The sequence below is a fragment of the Cyprinodon tularosa genome, unplaced genomic scaffold (assembly GCF_016077235.1).
Source record: "Cyprinodon tularosa strain WSP-4 unplaced genomic scaffold, ASM1607723v1 ctg318, whole genome shotgun sequence".
Lineage (NCBI taxonomy): Eukaryota > Metazoa > Chordata > Actinopteri > Cyprinodontiformes > Cyprinodontidae > Cyprinodon > Cyprinodon tularosa.
In genome coordinates, this window is record NW_024039028.1 from 1,753,636 (window position 1) to 1,771,345 (window position 17,710).

General features: G+C 46.5%; 1 protein-coding gene across 1 annotated transcript; it reads right to left on the bottom strand.

The window, feature by feature from the left end:
* Positions 1 to 12,421: 12,421 nt before the first annotated feature.
* Positions 12,422 to 14,103, bottom strand: purg (purine-rich element binding protein G). Its single transcript, XM_038292824.1, has one exon. The coding sequence runs from the start codon at positions 13,887 to 13,889 to the stop codon at positions 12,864 to 12,866; it is 1,026 nt and encodes a 341-aa protein (XP_038148752.1). The 5' UTR covers positions 13,890 to 14,103; the 3' UTR covers positions 12,422 to 12,863.
* Between the last annotated feature and the right edge of the window lie 3,607 nt (positions 14,104 to 17,710).

Genomic DNA, 17,710 nt, shown 5'->3' on the forward strand with positions numbered 1-17,710 from the left:
CAGCCAAACCCATTTAATCAGCAACAGATAAAAACCTTTAGATAAATCAAACATTACCGCCACATATCTGACTCTATAACCATTAAAACAACTATTTTCATTAATCTCAGACGGAACTATTCACAGACTGGATTAGATTAAACTGAACTTCCAATTTTCACCACTGTTCGGCTCTATGTAACCTTTCCTCTGATCACAGCTTGCTTGGTCTCGCAATGAATTCTGGGTAAACCAAGGATATCAAGGATACATCGGACCCGTCCTTTAAATCGGGCAAAAAGAAGGACGCATTTTAAGGCCGCATAACGAGGAGTATTGGAATCGGACCAGACCTCGGCGCGCGCTATGACGTAATCGTCCTTTGAATCTGGCCTTCTAAGGACACAGCCCAGGATTTTGAACAGTAGACCGCCTCCCTTCTCCAAGGAGGCGGTCTACCTGGGCTGGACCTTCGAAGTGAGCCAAAGCTCAATTGATTACTAATTTCATTTATGAGTCAAGTAATCCAGCCACATTCTTAAAATGAAAAAGCATTTCTAAAAAAGGCTTTTTTATGTGAAATATGGTAACGATTTGCTTCCATACTCCATGGCTTTCGCTACTTGTATGCTCCGTTGCTTAGCAACCGTGAGAGTTGACACACAAAGCAGGAAAAGAATGAATACCAGACTTTTCTAAACAGTTTTTTTTTATGAAGTGAACAAAAAGACTACTCTCATGAGAATCCAGAGTGGAATAAAAGGAAAACCCACTGGGAAACATGAACAAATAAAAGCAAATGTAATGATAGAAACCTTAGTTAATTGTAAGAACTGTAAATCTATAAGTCATTTTTACTATTTTTCAAGGCTGCACCTTTAAAAGATGAAATTGTCCAGTGAGCTGTTTCCAAACTAAATTTCTTCTTGTTTTACACTGGTGTTAACAAAATGACAAATAAAATCTGTCTAAAGTCTAAAAGTCTAGATCAGGGGTGTTCAATGTTTTCCAGGCCAAGGACCCCAAACTGATGGAGAGATAAAGCAGGGACCCCCTAATTATATCGTATTAAATAGCGTTCTATCAAACTGGTTCTATAGTCACTCTATTACAGATGAAGTAATGTAACTAAAGTAATCCCTCCCTGGGATTATTAAAGTATTTCTGATTCCTGGTTGATGGGACAGGTGTTGTGAATGAAACGGTGCCCAGTTTGAAAGAGTCATCAATGTGAGCATTGATGACTGAAAGACATCTTCTGCCTCCATTTATCTGTTTACTACAGTCTGTTGATTCATGTTAAAGTGGATTTAAGGACATTTCAGTTAGTGGAAAAATTGCCGAGGAGAATATAAAAAAAGTCTGATCAACCAAAACTTTCTTGACCCCCATGCAGTACCTCTGTGGAACCCCTAGGGCTTCCCTTTTATGTTATTCTTATACATTTTTCTAAGGTCCTCATTTGTGTGACCATTTTTTTCAATAATCTTTCTGCTGCAGTAAACAGCAGAATTTCCCCAGATTTTCTATTCTATAAAAGGGGTAGAAAGATATAAGTAAATCTAAATAATGTATGTATAAAGAATATCTGCAAACTCCTATCAGATTTATAGTCCCCCCCCCCCTGCAGATCTATTAGAATCTGTCCTTCAATTCCAGCCAAACCCATTTACACAGTAACAGATAAAAACCTTTAGATAAATCAAACATTACCGCCACATATCTGACTCTATAACCAGATGGAACTACTGCTTGGTCTCGCAATGAATCCTGGGATATCCAAGGCTACAGAGGATACATCAGACCCGTCCTTCAAATCGGGCAAAAAGAAGGACGCATTTTAAGGTCGCATAACGAGGAGTCTTGGAGTCCGAACAGACCTCTGCACCGAACTATGACGTAATCGTCCTTCGAATCTGGCCTTCAGAGGACGCAGCCCAAGAATTTGAACGCACCCTATATTTAAGGTGACTTTCCCGCTGAGGGACAATAAAGTTTCTTCTGCAGTCGATGTGTTGATGGGAGACAAATAAATACAATCAGAATGACGTTTAAACTAATAAATCCAATATATCAAGTCTTTACTTCCATTCTCATCACTGACCGTGAAGTTCTGGGCTTTTCTCCAACAGTCTACAGACTGACTGGATACATATTGACTCCTCTGAGTTTCCCTGTGATGGACTGCTGACCCACTGACAGCTGGAGGCAGGCACTGGAGGGGAAACAAGACTGAGGGCGACCCAGATGTATACCTGGCTGCACAGATGAGCTGATGGTACAGATGGTACATTGCTAGCAGGAAGCAAGGAGGTAGGAGAAGAATATGCCTCCTATCAAGGCTCCTTTGGGTTAAGGAGCATGTGATGTCCCTCAGTGGTGCTAACGACGTATCCCACAATCATTTAGGTGTCATTTAAGCACAGACCACCTCACAGAAATCAAGGAAAACACCCACTAGCGTAATTTACAGTGACATCATTTCTTCACTGTATTCTGTGCGACACACGTCATCTATCGTTAATTATTTTGGGTTTTAAAATGAAGAACCTCGGTTGTTACATTATGTAAAGTTTTCCATTCATAGATTGTTTTCAGAAGGCTGTAATAATCCCATAGCAATGAGTGTGAGACTGAGGGCCACTGGGCCAGTGGCGTGCAAAGAGATTATTGGGGGCAGGTGGTCAGGTTGGACAAAGGGCACCTTCTACGTCACATGGAGCCGCCACACTGGAATAAATCCAAACCTGCGTTTGTTCTCGAATTGAGGAGGTAAAAGAGACATTTTGCCAATGGAACAAGACAGTTTACAATAGGAAAACACATTGCATTGTCTTATTTAAAGTGCATATTATCTAAATATCTTATTTTAAGAGTAAAAATACTCATTCCATTGGCAAATCATCACATTTACCTACTTAAATTAAGGGTAAATGCTAAAAATGTTACTGATTTCTAGATTCTTTTTTTAAATAAAAAAAAAAAAAAAAAAGGGACCAAAAGGGCACAATGGGATCATGGAGCAAAAGGGGCAGGTGCTCAAGCCCCCTTAGCCCCCCCCTCTGCACGTGCCTGTTTTGAACAGTAGACCGCCTCCCTTCTCCAAGGAGGCGGTCTACCTGGGCTGGACCTTCGAAGTGAGCCAAAGCTCAATTGATTACTAATTTCATTTATGAGTCAAGTAATCCAGCCACATTCTTAAAATGAAAAAGCATTTCTAAAAAAGGCTTTTTTATGTGAAATATGGTAACGATTTGCTTCCATACTCCATGGCTTTCGCTACTTGTATGCTCCGTTGCTTAGCAACCGTGAGAGTTGACACACAAAGCAGGAAAAGAATGAATACCAGACTTTTCTAAACAGTTTTTTTTTATGAAGTGAACAAAAAGACTACTCTCATGAGAATCCAGAGTGGAATAAAAGGAAAACCCACTGGGAAACGTGAACAAATAAAAGCAAATGTAATGATAGAAACCTTAGTTAATTGTTAGAACTGTAAATCTATAAGTCATTTTTACTATTTTTCAAGGCTGCACCTTTAAAAGATGAAATTGTCCAGTAAGCTGTTTCCAAACTAAATTTATTTTTGTTTTACACTGGTGTGTAAAACAAAAAGAAATTGCAAAATCTGATGCAGATATTTAAGGATCTCCCTCAGTCCATAGGTAGCAATGCTACACTGGTGTCCTGATTTGAGCGGGTATATGTGACAATTTTTAGATTAACTAAGATTAACAGTTAAAATATGAAAAAAAACGACTGTATTATCTTATTTTAAGTGCATAATATGTAATAATCTTATTTTAGGTTAAAAACTCTCATTCCAGTGACAGATCATCTTATTTCCTGTTCAGTTTATATAGTTTTTTTTTTTGCGCTCCAAGATAAACACAGAAAATGCATCTTGATCTAGACGCCCCACTTTAACTGGATATTTTCATTCCATTTTATTAAAGTTATTTTTATGAGTTTTGATCATTTGGCCTCATGTTTGCTTTTAAATGACATGTTTAACAGACTAGATTTAACTAGTTTGCTGTAGTTGTCCTAATAAATTCCCATAGATGTCATCAGGGAGTCCCTGACAGCAAATTACATCTATGAGACTCTATGGTATTTTGCAGGGGGTCAGGGAGAAATCACCTGTCATCATGACAAGAAAAAAAAAAGATTGCATAAAATGAAAATTAATATTTGTCCTCTGGTCTTCATGTATGACGAATTGCAAACATTTTTATAGACGAAATCTCTGAAATGGCGTATTTCCTGTTCAGATACAAAGCTGAAACAAGCCTCTCACGTGATTGCGCAATCCTTCCTACACTGGGCTGATGCTGCAAGCGGCGCTTACCTGTTGCCATCTGCATGTCGCCTATATAATGTTTGCATGTACGTTTATATACCCTGATGTTCCAGTCTTTAACTGTTCACGTTTAATGTTTGTTAGTGACATTTTTAGTTTTTCTGGTGGGTCATAAAACCTCAGTAAAAGAATATAGCATCTGCTAGCTAGTGTAAGGGAGAAAAACACCTTTTCTTTTACAGAAATACTTGAACTTAGCGCTAAAAGAGCAGAAGATGGCAGAGGTTCAGGTGCAGCTTTTCTTAACCTGCAATTGTTGCTTATATCACAGTGTTGTGTGTGTTAGCATCATTTATGTTTTTGCAGGAGGTTTTCTTTCTGCAGTGCGTTTGAATGTTCTTTTATCTAGAACTGCAGCATTTCTGCTTCACCTCATTTTTCTTTGCACATGTTTTGCACGATAGTCTCACTTTGGTGTCTGCAGTTACTTTTAGTATTTGTAGCATTAATGCTTTTGCAGTGTGTTTGCACCCCCCGCCTCTGTAAATCCCAAACAGCATTCTTCAAACTCTGAAGAACACATTCGACGGCCGGGAGAGCTCAGACCAAAAGCCAGAATCGGCTGTAACGGATGCGGCCAGCAGTGCGACACCAGCAGAGATAATCCTGGATAATGTTTAATTACCGAGAAACAGAAAATCAGCACAGCTAACAAACATTCACATTTCCATCTCCCAGACGAGTTACAGCAAAACTCAACGTAAAGTTTTCCATGTTGGACTTTCTAAACATCGCAGTGATATTTTTAGAGCTAATTGTGCTACACAGAAAATGTTGTGGAGCGTCTGAAGGATCCAAAACATGTCGTCAGTTTTTCTGTGGATCTTATTGATCTGGATCGAGGCCTGACTCAGGTCTGGAGCTCATCCTGGGTCCGGCTCTGCTGGGAGCTTTAATATGGCAGGTATTAGCAGATCTAGATGTTAGTCATCTATCTCTCTGGGTTTCTAATGTCCCAAAGCTTAGATGGGAGATCTGAAGAGCCTGCCTTCCATGGCTTCAGGAAAGAGCTTCAGAAAAAGCAGAAAGAACCTGTCCAACACAACCTTCTCTGCGTAGGTGAAGTAAAAACAACCTGCTGTTGGAGCAGAAGGAGGAACATGTTGAGATGGTGAGAACTGGACTGTTTGACATCTGGAGCCCAGGGCTGGTCGTTCTCAGACAGAAGCAGAGCTGGATCATCTTTGGAGGCGGAACAGCCAGAGACTTTCTCTTTTCCCATCCTTTAATAGATGGTCTGTGCATGCATTTGGCCGGGGTCCATAGAAGCACCAATCTTACATAGCACCATTTTTCATTGTCATCCTTTTACAATGGCACCCAACCACTAGCATGCATACACTCTAAAATCATCATAGATTAAAATGTCACAAGGCAAGTAATACAGTACTTTACATGTAAGGTTGAACTGAATACACATGAAAGAAAGTGCTAGAGTACAACATCTTCTTCATTCTTAGTTTACAGGACCACAGAGCACAGCAGTGTTTCACATTGATCAAATGTTCCGTTTTCATCTTTTTCTAAAGAAATCCAAACATTGATTTCTCTATATTTTCCAGTTAACAACTAAAAGGTAAAACATAAGGGAACGAGCCCCACGTCCTCTTCAATACGCCGACGTTCACGTCACTCCACCTCAACCACCGATCACTAAAACACGCCCAGGTGCAAAAACCTGACCTGGAAAACAACTCTTCTTCATTCCACATGTGGCGACCGACCGCCACGCGCATCCGCCACAACGCCGCCTTCCTTTCACCTTTGGCTATTTTTAAAAGGTTTTAATCCACTAAAAGTAGAAATAAAATGAATAGAAGTTTGTAGAGGTGAATTTAAAGAGCTTTAAGGCGTCGAACTAGGAACAGCGGATCTGTGGATCATCTGGTTCCTGTCTGACCACATTTCTGGTTTTCTTTATTCGTTGCTGATTCCTGCAGACGGACCAAACAGGAGAATCTTAGCAGCTTCACCTGCTGGACTGATTGATTAAAGAAGAAAGAAACTGAACTTTATCGATCTCACTATAGAGAAGATTCTGCTGTCCACATATCCACCTTAAGGACCAGAACGTTCACATTTAAAGAGGACAGGTGGTTTGAGAGGGGCATGAAGGAAGCCAGGTCTGGAACAGGGGGGGGGGGTTTCAGATTTTGGCTTTCAAAAACCTCCAAAGCAGCAATAGAGTTGATTCCTTCCCGCTATCATCGCAGCTCCAACCCCTTTACAGGAGAACAGAAGACCTCACCTGTTCAGCCAGACCAACTATGAGCCTTAATGACCCCCTTTCAGAGGAATGGACCAGTATCTGGTATCTCAGGCCAATAACGACTTCAAGGACTCCCATTATTAAGGGCTGGATTTCCAGTTTCTATCTGCATGTTTTCTAAACTAAAACCAGGCTTTGTTGGGCTGCTGGATAAAACCTGGAACTAAACGCTATTTCTGACATTTTGGATTGAAAAATCTTCCAGGATGGAAGAGAAACCTGGAAACAAAATTCAGTGGATTGTTTTTAACTTTAACTTTTTGGACTCACATTGGAGAAATTCCCTCTCTGTATTTAACCCCTCCCCTCAGGGAGCAGTGGGCTGCCATTGTGCGGCGCCCGGGAGCAGTGTGGGGTTAAAGGTCTTGCTCAGGGACCCAGAGTGCCGGCTGTGGGGATCGAACAAACGAGGTACTTTCAACCTTCTTAGAGCCCCAGCACGCTGCTCCCCCTTACTGACCTTTTACTAAGAAGAAATCCAGAATTATTTTTTTATTCCTGGTCTGCTTAAAGCGTGACCCCTTCAGAGACGGATAGGACTGAAATGACCGATCATCCTGATTAATTGGTTCTTTAATTAAAAGATAATCATTTGGTAGCCGAATATATTTATTATTATGGTTCACAGAATCTAAAACAGGCTGAAACAATAACTTACTACATATTAAGGTTTATCTGTTTGCAATTTATTTAAAAAGTGCAACATGTTGTTTTTCTATATTATATTTAATATTTTAATTTATGAAAAGTATATCTTCTTAGATTCATTAAAAAAATCATAACTAGATCAATCTATTACTGAAATGTGATTAGTTTATTGATAAATCAGCTGATATTTGGGTCAGAAGTCTTTAAAACGGCTCCAAGGTGAATCAGACCAGAACCAGAGCAGCTCAGGATCTGCTGGACCAGGATGGTTCTGATCTTCTGTAGAACTTCTGACGGGACCAAAGAAAACAGCAGAAAACCCAGGAAAGATCCGGCTGCAGCCTGGCTGCCGATCCGGGTCCCGACCTGAGGGGAGCATCTAGCATGAGGAAGCAAAGCATCATGGGATTGTTTCGGTGCAGCTGTGAGCAGCGATTGTCACTTTGAAGCAGAAACCTGAAAGATCCTTCTGCAGGAAATCATTGCAACAAAAGTGCAGATTTTCTTTAAAGTGCTTCCTGTTGGTTTCACCAAACCATGACCATCCATCACTACCGCCGCCCTCCTCTTCCTGTTTGGCGTCTAATGATGCGCGGCGCAGTGAAAGCTGCAGATGGTAACACCTGCTCTTCCCAGCTCTGGAGATAACCAGACTGCAGCAAACACTGAATTTTCCTTATATCATTTGTTTTGACAAGCATTTAATTTGGGGAAATTTGTTTCTGATTTCTAAAATAAATTGTGCTTGGGATTATACACAGCATCATATATTTCTACTCTCTCTACATATAAAAATAAAACACGTAGACTGACAATCTTCAGCAAACTCTCCTACAAACACAGCAAACATCAAATGTTTCTTGGTTTGATTAAACGCCACAGAAACACAGCCGCAGGCCTTCTGCACGGCGGGCGACGGCTGAGCCGACCTGCTAACAGTGGCGCCCATGCAGGGATTTAAACCGGGTTCGTTCGGATGTTTCATCCGAGACCAGAACAGCTGAACTCTGGGATGGAACCTGGTCCATCTGAGTCTCTTCTGACTCCTCTGACCTCAGACGGGTGAGGGTGACTCTGGTCTTCCATCGTCGGGCTGGTATTTACACGCCCAGCTGGGTGTTTTAAAGCCAGAGGGGAAATCCACTGGGAATCCCCAAAGTCAGAAAAATCTCTAGAGAAACCTCCTGTATCCACCAGCAGACCAAATGTGGATCTCAGTGGCCACTGCAAGCGGTCCATCGTCCATCCAGGATAACCGGATCCGGTCCTCAGTCTCCCAGACCCAAACAGCTGGAAATACATTGGAGCAGTTCTGCCTTCAGCAGTCAGACGGTGGGCTGTACCTAATAAATTGGCCACTGAGTTTAGCTAGAGGGTTACAGCAGATAGGCTCAACGTGTTCAGCTTTCAATCATTAATTTATCTTTGATTCACCGGAACCTTCTTTTTTATTTGTTAAAGGAAAAGTCCGCTCAGCAAGGAATGATCAATGGATCATTATTTATACCTAAATCTAATACAGTCGCGATGAATTTAGCGTTAATCAGGAAAAAAATAAAAACAAATTTTTTCTTCGTGATCCTTGAGTCTGGGAGCGGCCATTTATGCCCAGATCTAGTAGCCCCTCCCTCCTGCCATCTTCCAGCAGTGACGTCACGGTGCGGTAAGCCTAGCGCCATTCTCCCCGCTTTCCAAGCTAAATCAATGGGAACTACTAGACACATCTGCAATCAACAACAATTATTGAAGATTTCCAGAGGACTTCACCATTGAAATTCACCAGAGCTATAGTGAAACTGACAATGCCCACGTGCATGGCAGCTGGATGCTGGAATACATCGGGTAAAAGTGGAAAAAAGAGTTATTCCACCTTTCTGATTCCTGATCCTCCACGGACGGGTTGGTCGTTGGATCGCCAACTTGAAGAGGGAGGATTTGCCATCGAACTTCTGGCCAGAGAAAAAACCCGTAATATGTAGCCAACATTTGGAAGAAGAATGTTTTCAAGATGACTTGGACAATAGCGCGTTGTGACAAACACCAGATACAGCACTGGGACTTGATCAACAGCCGATACCGCACCGTGACAATGTCACTAACCAGTAGGTGGCAGTAGTGTTCTTTGACAGACATGGATGCCTCCAGTAAAGCACATTCACATGGAAATTACTCTGAATTAAAAACACTGATCATTTATTGAACAGGATGGAATCATTTCAGATTTAAAGAACTTTCAGAAGTTTGAATTCTGAATATGAGCGACTTTTCCTTTAATGCAGTGACCATCTTTCTGCATCTCCGCCATGACGGTCTGCTCCCCTCTGAGCTTCCTGATGAACAAAGCATCCAACGGTCCAGGTCCAGCCCTCTGGCACAGCCGACCGGAGAAAACCAAACAGATATTACCGATAACTCTGAGGGATCCTGGATCCTAATCAGTCATCTGGCTGTGATCCTCTGCAGCCTGGCAGTTAGCATGGAAACACAGACTGCTTCATACATCCTGAAAATGAAACCTTTTCTATCTTCGCCTGGAGCAGAACAAACCTCTGGCTCCGATTGTTCAAACCGCCGCCCCTTCATCTCCTCTCCTCCATTTATACCTTTAAAGTTGATCTCCTTTACAGAATGATCCACATCCAGCCAGATGTGTTTGACAGTTTTAGGCCTCAATACAAAAGGCTTGTTTTAAATCCTAAAACCAGGGATCCACAGAGTCTGACCGGATAACTTCTATAAACCAGGATCTGGAGAACTAAAGCGTCAGTTCCAGATTCGTTTTGACTCCTGCTGAAGGAGCTTAGTGCCGCTCAAACCACTGCTGGGTGCAGGCAGAGCGCTACTAGGAAAAAGCTAGAACGGTCGCTGCATTAGACCCGGTCCCTGCCTCAGACCCGGTCGCTGCATTAGACCCGGTCCCTGCCTCAGACCCGGTCGCTGCATTAGACCCGGTCCCTGCCTCAGACCCGGTCGCTGCATTAGACCCGGTCCCTGCCTTAGACCCGGTCCCTGCCTCAGACCCGGTCGCTGCATTAGACCCGGTCCCTGCCTCAGACCCGGTCGCTGCATTAGACCCGGTCCTGCCTCAGACCCGGCTGCTGCCTCAGACTCGGTCGCTGCGTTAGACCAGGTCTCTGCGTTAGACTCGGTCGCTGCGTTAGACCCGGTAGCTGCCTCAGACCCGGTCCTGCCTTAGACCCGGCTGCTGCCTCAGACTCGGTCGCTGCGTTAGACCCGGTCGCTGCCTTAGACCCGGTCGCTGCCTTAGACCCGGTAGCTGCCTCAGACTCGGTTGCTGCGTTACACCCGGTCTCTGCGTTAGACTCGGTCGCTGCGTTAGACCCGGTCGCTGCGTTAGACCCGGTCGCTGCGTTACACCCGGTCTCTGCGTTAGACTCGGTCGCTGCGTTAGACCCGGTCGCTGCGTTAGACCCGGTAGCTGCCTCAGACCCGGTCCTGCCTTAGACCCGGCTGCTGCCTCAGACTCGGTCGCTGCGTTAGACCCGGTCGCTGCCTTAGACCCGGTCGCTGCCTTAGACCCGGTCGCTGCGTTACACCCGGTCTCTGCGTTAGACTCGGTCGCTGCGTTAGACCCGGTCGCTGCGTTAGACCCGGTAGCTGCCTCAGACCCGGTCCTGCCTTAGACCCGGCTGCTGCCTCAGACTCGGTCGCTGCGTTAGACCCGGTCGCTGCCTTAGACCCGGTCGCTGCCTTAGACCCGGTCGCTGCGTTACACCCGGTCTCTGCGTTAGACTCGGTCGCTGCGTTAGACCCGGTCGCTGCATTAGACCCGGTCCCTGCCTTAGACCCGGTCCCTGCCTTAGACCCGGTCCCTGCCTCAGACCCGGTCGCTGCATTAGACCCGGTCCCTGCCTCAGACCCGGTCGCTGCATTAGACCCGGTCCCTGCCTCAGACCCGGTCGCTGCATTAGACCCGGTCCCTGCCTTAGACCCGGTCCCTGCCTCAGACCCGGTCGCTGCATTAGACCCGGTCCCTGCCTCAGACCCGGTCGCTGCATTAGACCCGGTCCTGCCTCAGACCCGGCTGCTGCCTCAGACTCGGTCGCTGCGTTAGACCAGGTCTCTGCGTTAGACTCGGTCGCTGCGTTAGACCCGGTAGCTGCCTCAGACCCGGTCCTGCCTTAGACCCGGCTGCTGCCTCAGACTCGGTCGCTGCGTTAGACCCGGTCGCTGCCTTAGACCCGGTCGCTGCCTTAGACCCGGTAGCTGCCTCAGACTCGGTTGCTGCGTTACACCCGGTCTCTGCGTTAGACTCGGTCGCTGCGTTAGACCCGGTCGCTGCGTTACACCCGGTCTCTGCGTTAGACTCGGTCGCTGCCTTAGACCGGGTCGCTGCCTTAGACCCGGTCGCTGTCTTAAGCAGCTTGTAGAGCAAGCAGAACTTGATTCTAGACAGTCTGTGGACCCTGGAGCAAAATGGAACCAGAACAAGTAGAACCCGGCGTCCCCCCCCCCTCACTGGAGGTGTCCATCGGCCCACCTATGTCCAAATATTCTGCTAGCAGACCTATAGTAGCTGGTCCACTGGGTCAAAACCTGCAGGATGGTTTCTCCCTGGTGAGAGGAGCTGCAAGCATTGGCTGCTATTTATTGCACTTCTAGAGCTACCTTTGACCCCCCCATACCCCCCACCCCCCCCCCGGGATCCGACTCTCACAGATTCACATCTTCTCACTTTATAAAGACCTAACTGATTGGTTGCAGTTTACAGTTCTCTTCTGAGGGGCCAATAACACTGCGGTAACATGGCGGTAACACGGCGGTAACATGGCGGTAACATGGCGGTAACACGCCCCGCCCCCCGTTACCGGCAACGCCTCAGCTCTGTCTCTTGGTTCTGATCCACACCCCTGTTCAGTGCATTGTTACATTGAAAAGGCAAAGGTGGGTTAAAATGTCCACACAGAGCCCCGGGCCGGATCAGGCCTGGATCAGAACCGGATCAGAACCGGATCAGGTCTGGATCAGGCCTGGATCAGGTCTGGATCAGAACCGGATCAGAACCGGATCAGGTCTGGATCAGAACCGGATCAGAACCGGATCAGGTCTGGATCAGAACCGGATCAGAACCGGATCAGGTCTGGATCAGGTCTGGATCAGCACCGGATCAGGTCTGGATCAGGCCTGGATCAGGTCTGGATCAGAACCGGATCAGGTCTGGATCAGCACCGGATCAGGTCTGGATCAGAACCGGATCAGGTCTGGATCAGGCCTGGAACAGGTCTGGATCAGAACCGGATCAGGTCTGGATCAGGCCTGGATCAGGCCTGGAACAGGTCTGGATCAGAACCGGATCAGGTCTGGATCAAGTCTGGTTCAGGTCTGGATCAGGTCTGGATCAGATCTGGATCAGGCTCAGATCAGGCCTGGTTGGGACCGGATGGTCTGGATGGTCCGGATCAGGTCCGGATCAGGTCCGGAGAGTCCCGGGAAAGAGCAGCAGCACCAGTGGAGCTGGAAGAGCTGCTGCTGTAAGGCTAAGGATGGATCACTTCGTGGCAGGGTAGATGTTGGAGTACCAGCCCTTGGCAAATCGGCCAACTTGTTACAAGGGGAGGTCGGCCGTGTCTCTGAGGTCAGAGGTCAGTCCTCCTGCTCCACGCTGTCCTGTCGACCTTCTGTCCTCTTCTCCTTGTGGCATGAGAAGATCCTCCGCATCTCCTCCTCGTACTTGATGAAGTTCTCTCCGAAGCGAGCCCAGGCCTTTAGGGGGACGGTGATGGTGTTCCTGTAGGGCTGGCGGACCTCGCTGATCTTCAGGAACACGCCGTAGCGGTTGGAGCCCACGTCGAAGTAGAAGCGCTTGTTGTCCACCCTGAAGGACGCGGCCTCGGGCAGCTCGGGACTCTCGGCGCGGCTCCGGGGTCCGGGGCGGCCGTGCTCGTCCACCTCCTCGTCCCCGTAGTCCTCGATGAGCTGGGACAGGGCGTCCCTGAACTCGATGAGGCCCTGGGCGGGCAGCACGATGGTCTGCTCGATGCCCTGGCCGTAGTAGCCCATGGAGCCCTGGCCCCTGCTGACGGTCTGCCGGATGCGGAGGAAGCGCCCCCTCTGGTTCTCCTTCAGGTCCAGGAAGTACTTCCTGTTGTCCCTCTCGATCAGCTCGCTCTTCAGGACCCGGTGGGCGTGGTCATCGGAGCCCACCGACCCGCTGGGTGACGCGTGCTGCTCCCGCGCGTTTCTGCGCGCGTCATGCACGCGGCCCTGGCCGTCCTCTGCGGGCTGAGCGGCCTGGCTGCCCCGCAGCCCGATGCGGGCGTAGTAGTCGATGAAGTCCCCCAGGCAGTAGCGCAGCGCCGGGGCCATGGCCATGGACAGGGTCAGCTTGCTCTTCCGGATGTTATCGTGGCGCCCCCTCCCGATCCACACCTCGGCGATCTTCAGGAAGCGGCCGCGCACGCTCTGCTTCACGTCCAGGTAGAAGCGCTTCTTCTGGATGTCCACGCGCTTGGAGGCCAGTTCCTGGATGTCTCCGCCCTGCTGCGGGGCTGCAGCCGGGGCGAACTGCTGCGCATACGGCGCTCTGGGCAGAGAGTCGGCGGCGATCTTCGCCCTGCTTCTCTCCCCCCCCCTGCAGCAGCCATCGGCCATCATCATCATCATCATCATCTAGATCCCGGCAGCCTGAGCAGGAAGAAGCGATCCCTCCATTCCCAACATGCAGAGCTCCGCTCCGCTCTCCATCAGCCGGTCCGGGAGGCTGGAAGAAGCTGCGATCCGGGAATGAACCCGATGAACCCGGTCCTCCCCCCCTCCCGTCCTGAGAAGCCCTCCGTTAAAGAGACGCGACGTCAGCAGAGATGCGCGCTCACTGCGGCGCGCGGAGCTGCATCATCTGCAGACCTCCTCCTCCTCCTCCTCCTCCAAACAGCTGCTGCTCACGTTTAAAACATCTGCTTTATCCCCCCCCAAAATAAATATATATTCAAGCTTTAATGCTGCTGTAAAGATGCACTAAAGGCATGGGCGGTTCCAGACAGGGACCAACGGGGGCCAGTGTAGTAGATGGCTCCTATACTCAAGACATAACACTAAAAAAAAAAATAATAATAATATATATATATATATATATATATATATATATATATATATATATATATATATATATATATATATTATTTTTTAATTTTTTTTCTGACAGTAGACTGACAAGAAAGGGTATGAGACATGGGGGAGAGACCACAGGTCGGATCTGATGCAGTAAAGGCTGATTTATACTTGGACACCAGGTCGTCTGCCTGTTTGTCGCAGTGTACGCAGATATGCCCCGCCCCCTCCAGCAGATTCTGCTGCACCTCTCCAAAATTATAGGTGACCGCAGAGAAGAGGCCTCTGATTGGTCAAATCTTCATCCGCTCTACTCTGTGCGTATTTCCTGTTTGGTTCCTTACCGGCTTTTTGTGTTTGTCTGACCGCCATTGTGGAAAACGACTGGTGAAGATGGAGCAGCTAGCAGAGCGAGGTGAGAACGCTGGGACCCTTTTCCACCTGGATCTCCGCTCTTTTTGGCCCTCATGTCCCTCCGTTGTCGCACAAACTTGCTCCCACTTCCTCACCGCCGCATTTAGACCCACAGCTAGTTCCTGATTGGCCCTCTAGCGTTGTGGCGTGGAATAACATAGCGCAGACCACGGTTCAATATATCGGGAGAAATCAAAAATATCTGCGACAGGCTGCTGGGGCAGGATAAGCAAGGTCGTGCGCGTTAATGGCTGCGCCACCTGCGCGCCCATACTCAAAGAAGTTCTAGTGATGGTCTGCTCTGGAACAGACATGGTTACTGATTGGTCCTTTGGATTAATTTCAGGTTTTTTCTTTACAAATTCTGTTTTACTATTTATTTCCAAACAATAAGATGATAATAAGACTTCAGTGGTACTGACATAGGATCCCAGTTTTCATTTGAATTTATCAGTTTTTCTTGAGTTCCAATTCAGATTTAATGGAAGACGGTCTTTTTAACTTACTTACTTTTCTGGGCCCCCATGAAAACACGCTGCCCCCCTGCTGGGCCCCCCCCCCTGGCCCCCTGGAACATTTGGTCTAGAACCGCCACTGACTAAAGGAGACCATTTAGATTTTTTATGTCATTTTTACTGTAAAATTTCTACAAAGGAAACCATAAAGCAAAGCTGTATCTATGAACACAGGAATAGAAAATAGGTTTAGAACTGTGAAAATATATAACTATTAGGTTTCACTAAAACTTTATTAAAGAACAGATTATTTTTATGCCCTGAGAGCTTATTCCGTAAAAGTTTAAAAAACAATCCACTGGACTTTGTTCGCGACGTTTTAAGACGTTTCTCTTCCATCCAGGAAGCTTCTTTAATTCAAAATGACATTTTGAATTAAAGAAGCTTGAGAGCTTATTGTTCATTCATCTGTAAGTCTAATAATAAAACCTGTATTGTTGGTGTGGCAGCATCACGCCGCTCATGAGAATCATCCAGATTTATTGACGTCTAAATGGTATAAAATAATATATTGATGGTATATTTTAATGGTATAAAAATCTATTCATATATTTAATACATTCATGGTTTGTTTTGCTGTTTCCTGCTGAAAAATGAGGGAAAACATTAAGATCATTTATTTCACTGCTGGATTTTCTTTTTAAATTGGAAAAATATAAAAATTGTTGTTGGAGCTTGGCCTGTTTTCCAGTGTAGTCCTGTTTCTCTGACTGTGACTAACTGGATGTGCTCTCTTCATCCTCTGACATGGGAGCTGGCTCGGAGCTCGTCTGCCTGGCTGTGTGTTTCCTGGACGGGGCCGCCTGTGGAGCTGGTTGACAGTTGCCTTTTGTATCTATGCTTCTTTTTCTATGTCTGCTTCTGTCTCCTTGAACCCCAGTGGGCCTCAGCAGATGGCCGCTCACACTGAGCCTGGTTCTGCTGGAGGTTTCTTCCTGTTCAAAGGGAGTTTTTCCTCTCCACTGTCGCTACAAGCATGCTTAGTGTGAGGGATTGCTGAAGAGTCAATGAGTCGATGCAATCAGCTGGTTTTCCTTAGATAGAAAACTTTGAATCAATCTGACTGGATGATCTGGTGAACTGGAAAGTGACCTGAGATGACATGATGTGAATTGGAGCTATAGAAATAAACTGAATAGAATTGACTTAGCAGGGATAAAGGACAGGCTGCAGCTCCACAGGAAACACTAATGAGATTCAGGAGGAAGCTGCATCACGTGCCGGAGAATCCTCCACCAAGAGGCCTAACTTTTATTAACCCTTTCATGCACACTGATCATTAGAGTATACAGCTCTTCTATTTATATATGCCTTTTTTAGGCACTTATGCAAAGAATAACCTCCCATTAAACAAACGGCTGGACCAACATTTCACCAGAAAGGTGACTCAGCAGATTCTGGGGTGACCTTTATGTGAGGAGGGGTTGGGACCTCATGGAGCGCAGCGTTAGGCCTCTGAAGGAAACTTTATTGATGGACAGAACGGGACGACGTTAACAGGAACAACAGGGATACATTCATGGATTTATACCGACGGGCTGAAGCCCAGAACACACCTGGTGACATCACTGCAAACACCATCAGAAAAAAAGCATTTATTAAAGTAGCTGCATTTAGCTTTGATATGAGCAGGTAAATAAGATGATCTGCCAATGGAATGAGTATTTTAACTCTTATAGGGCCTCAGTGAAATACTTTGAAAAATCCACATTTCAAGTCAAGTGTTAATGAAATCCTTAATACCTTTGAAACATTAAAAATATGGATATTTTGATGATTACAATTAATGTCAATGTAATAACAAGAAATGCTAACTTACCAACATATATTAAGAAAAATAACAAAAGTGCTTCTAGAAGAAATTCATGAAAACACTGAGGTCTAGAAACACATTTCTAGACCTCAGTGAGGGAGCACTGGGGTCTGCAAGTGATCAAAAACTGTAACACACCCTATAAAGGGTTAAAAAAAGATAATTAGATAATATTCTTTTCTTATTCTAAATGATCTTGTTCTGTCTGACTTTCCTCCTCAAATGAAGAACAGAAAGATGGACTCATTTAGATGAACATTTCTTGCAGTTCGGAGCTGAAAGCAGAGACCAGGAGGGTTTGAGCTAAATGTGACATCAATGTGCAAATGGCGTCTTCATTCAGAAGCATGGTGCGGGTCGGAGCTGCCCGACCCGGTTGGCGCTGTGCGGTCCGGAAGTGGAAATGCTGAAGGAGGAGGACCGAGCAGCGATGGCCGCCGCGGCTCTTCCTGCTACGGTTTCTCACGTTCTTCTGCGTCTGTAGGCAAGCCAAGATCTGCCGTCTCCACCTGACTGCGGTGAAGCAGGAGGCGCAGCAGGAGGCGCAGCAGGAGGCGCAGCAGGAGGCGCAGCAGGAGGCGCAGCAGGAGGCGCAGCATGGCCCCTAGCCGGCCTGCAGCAGCTCAACAGTTCAGTCTGCT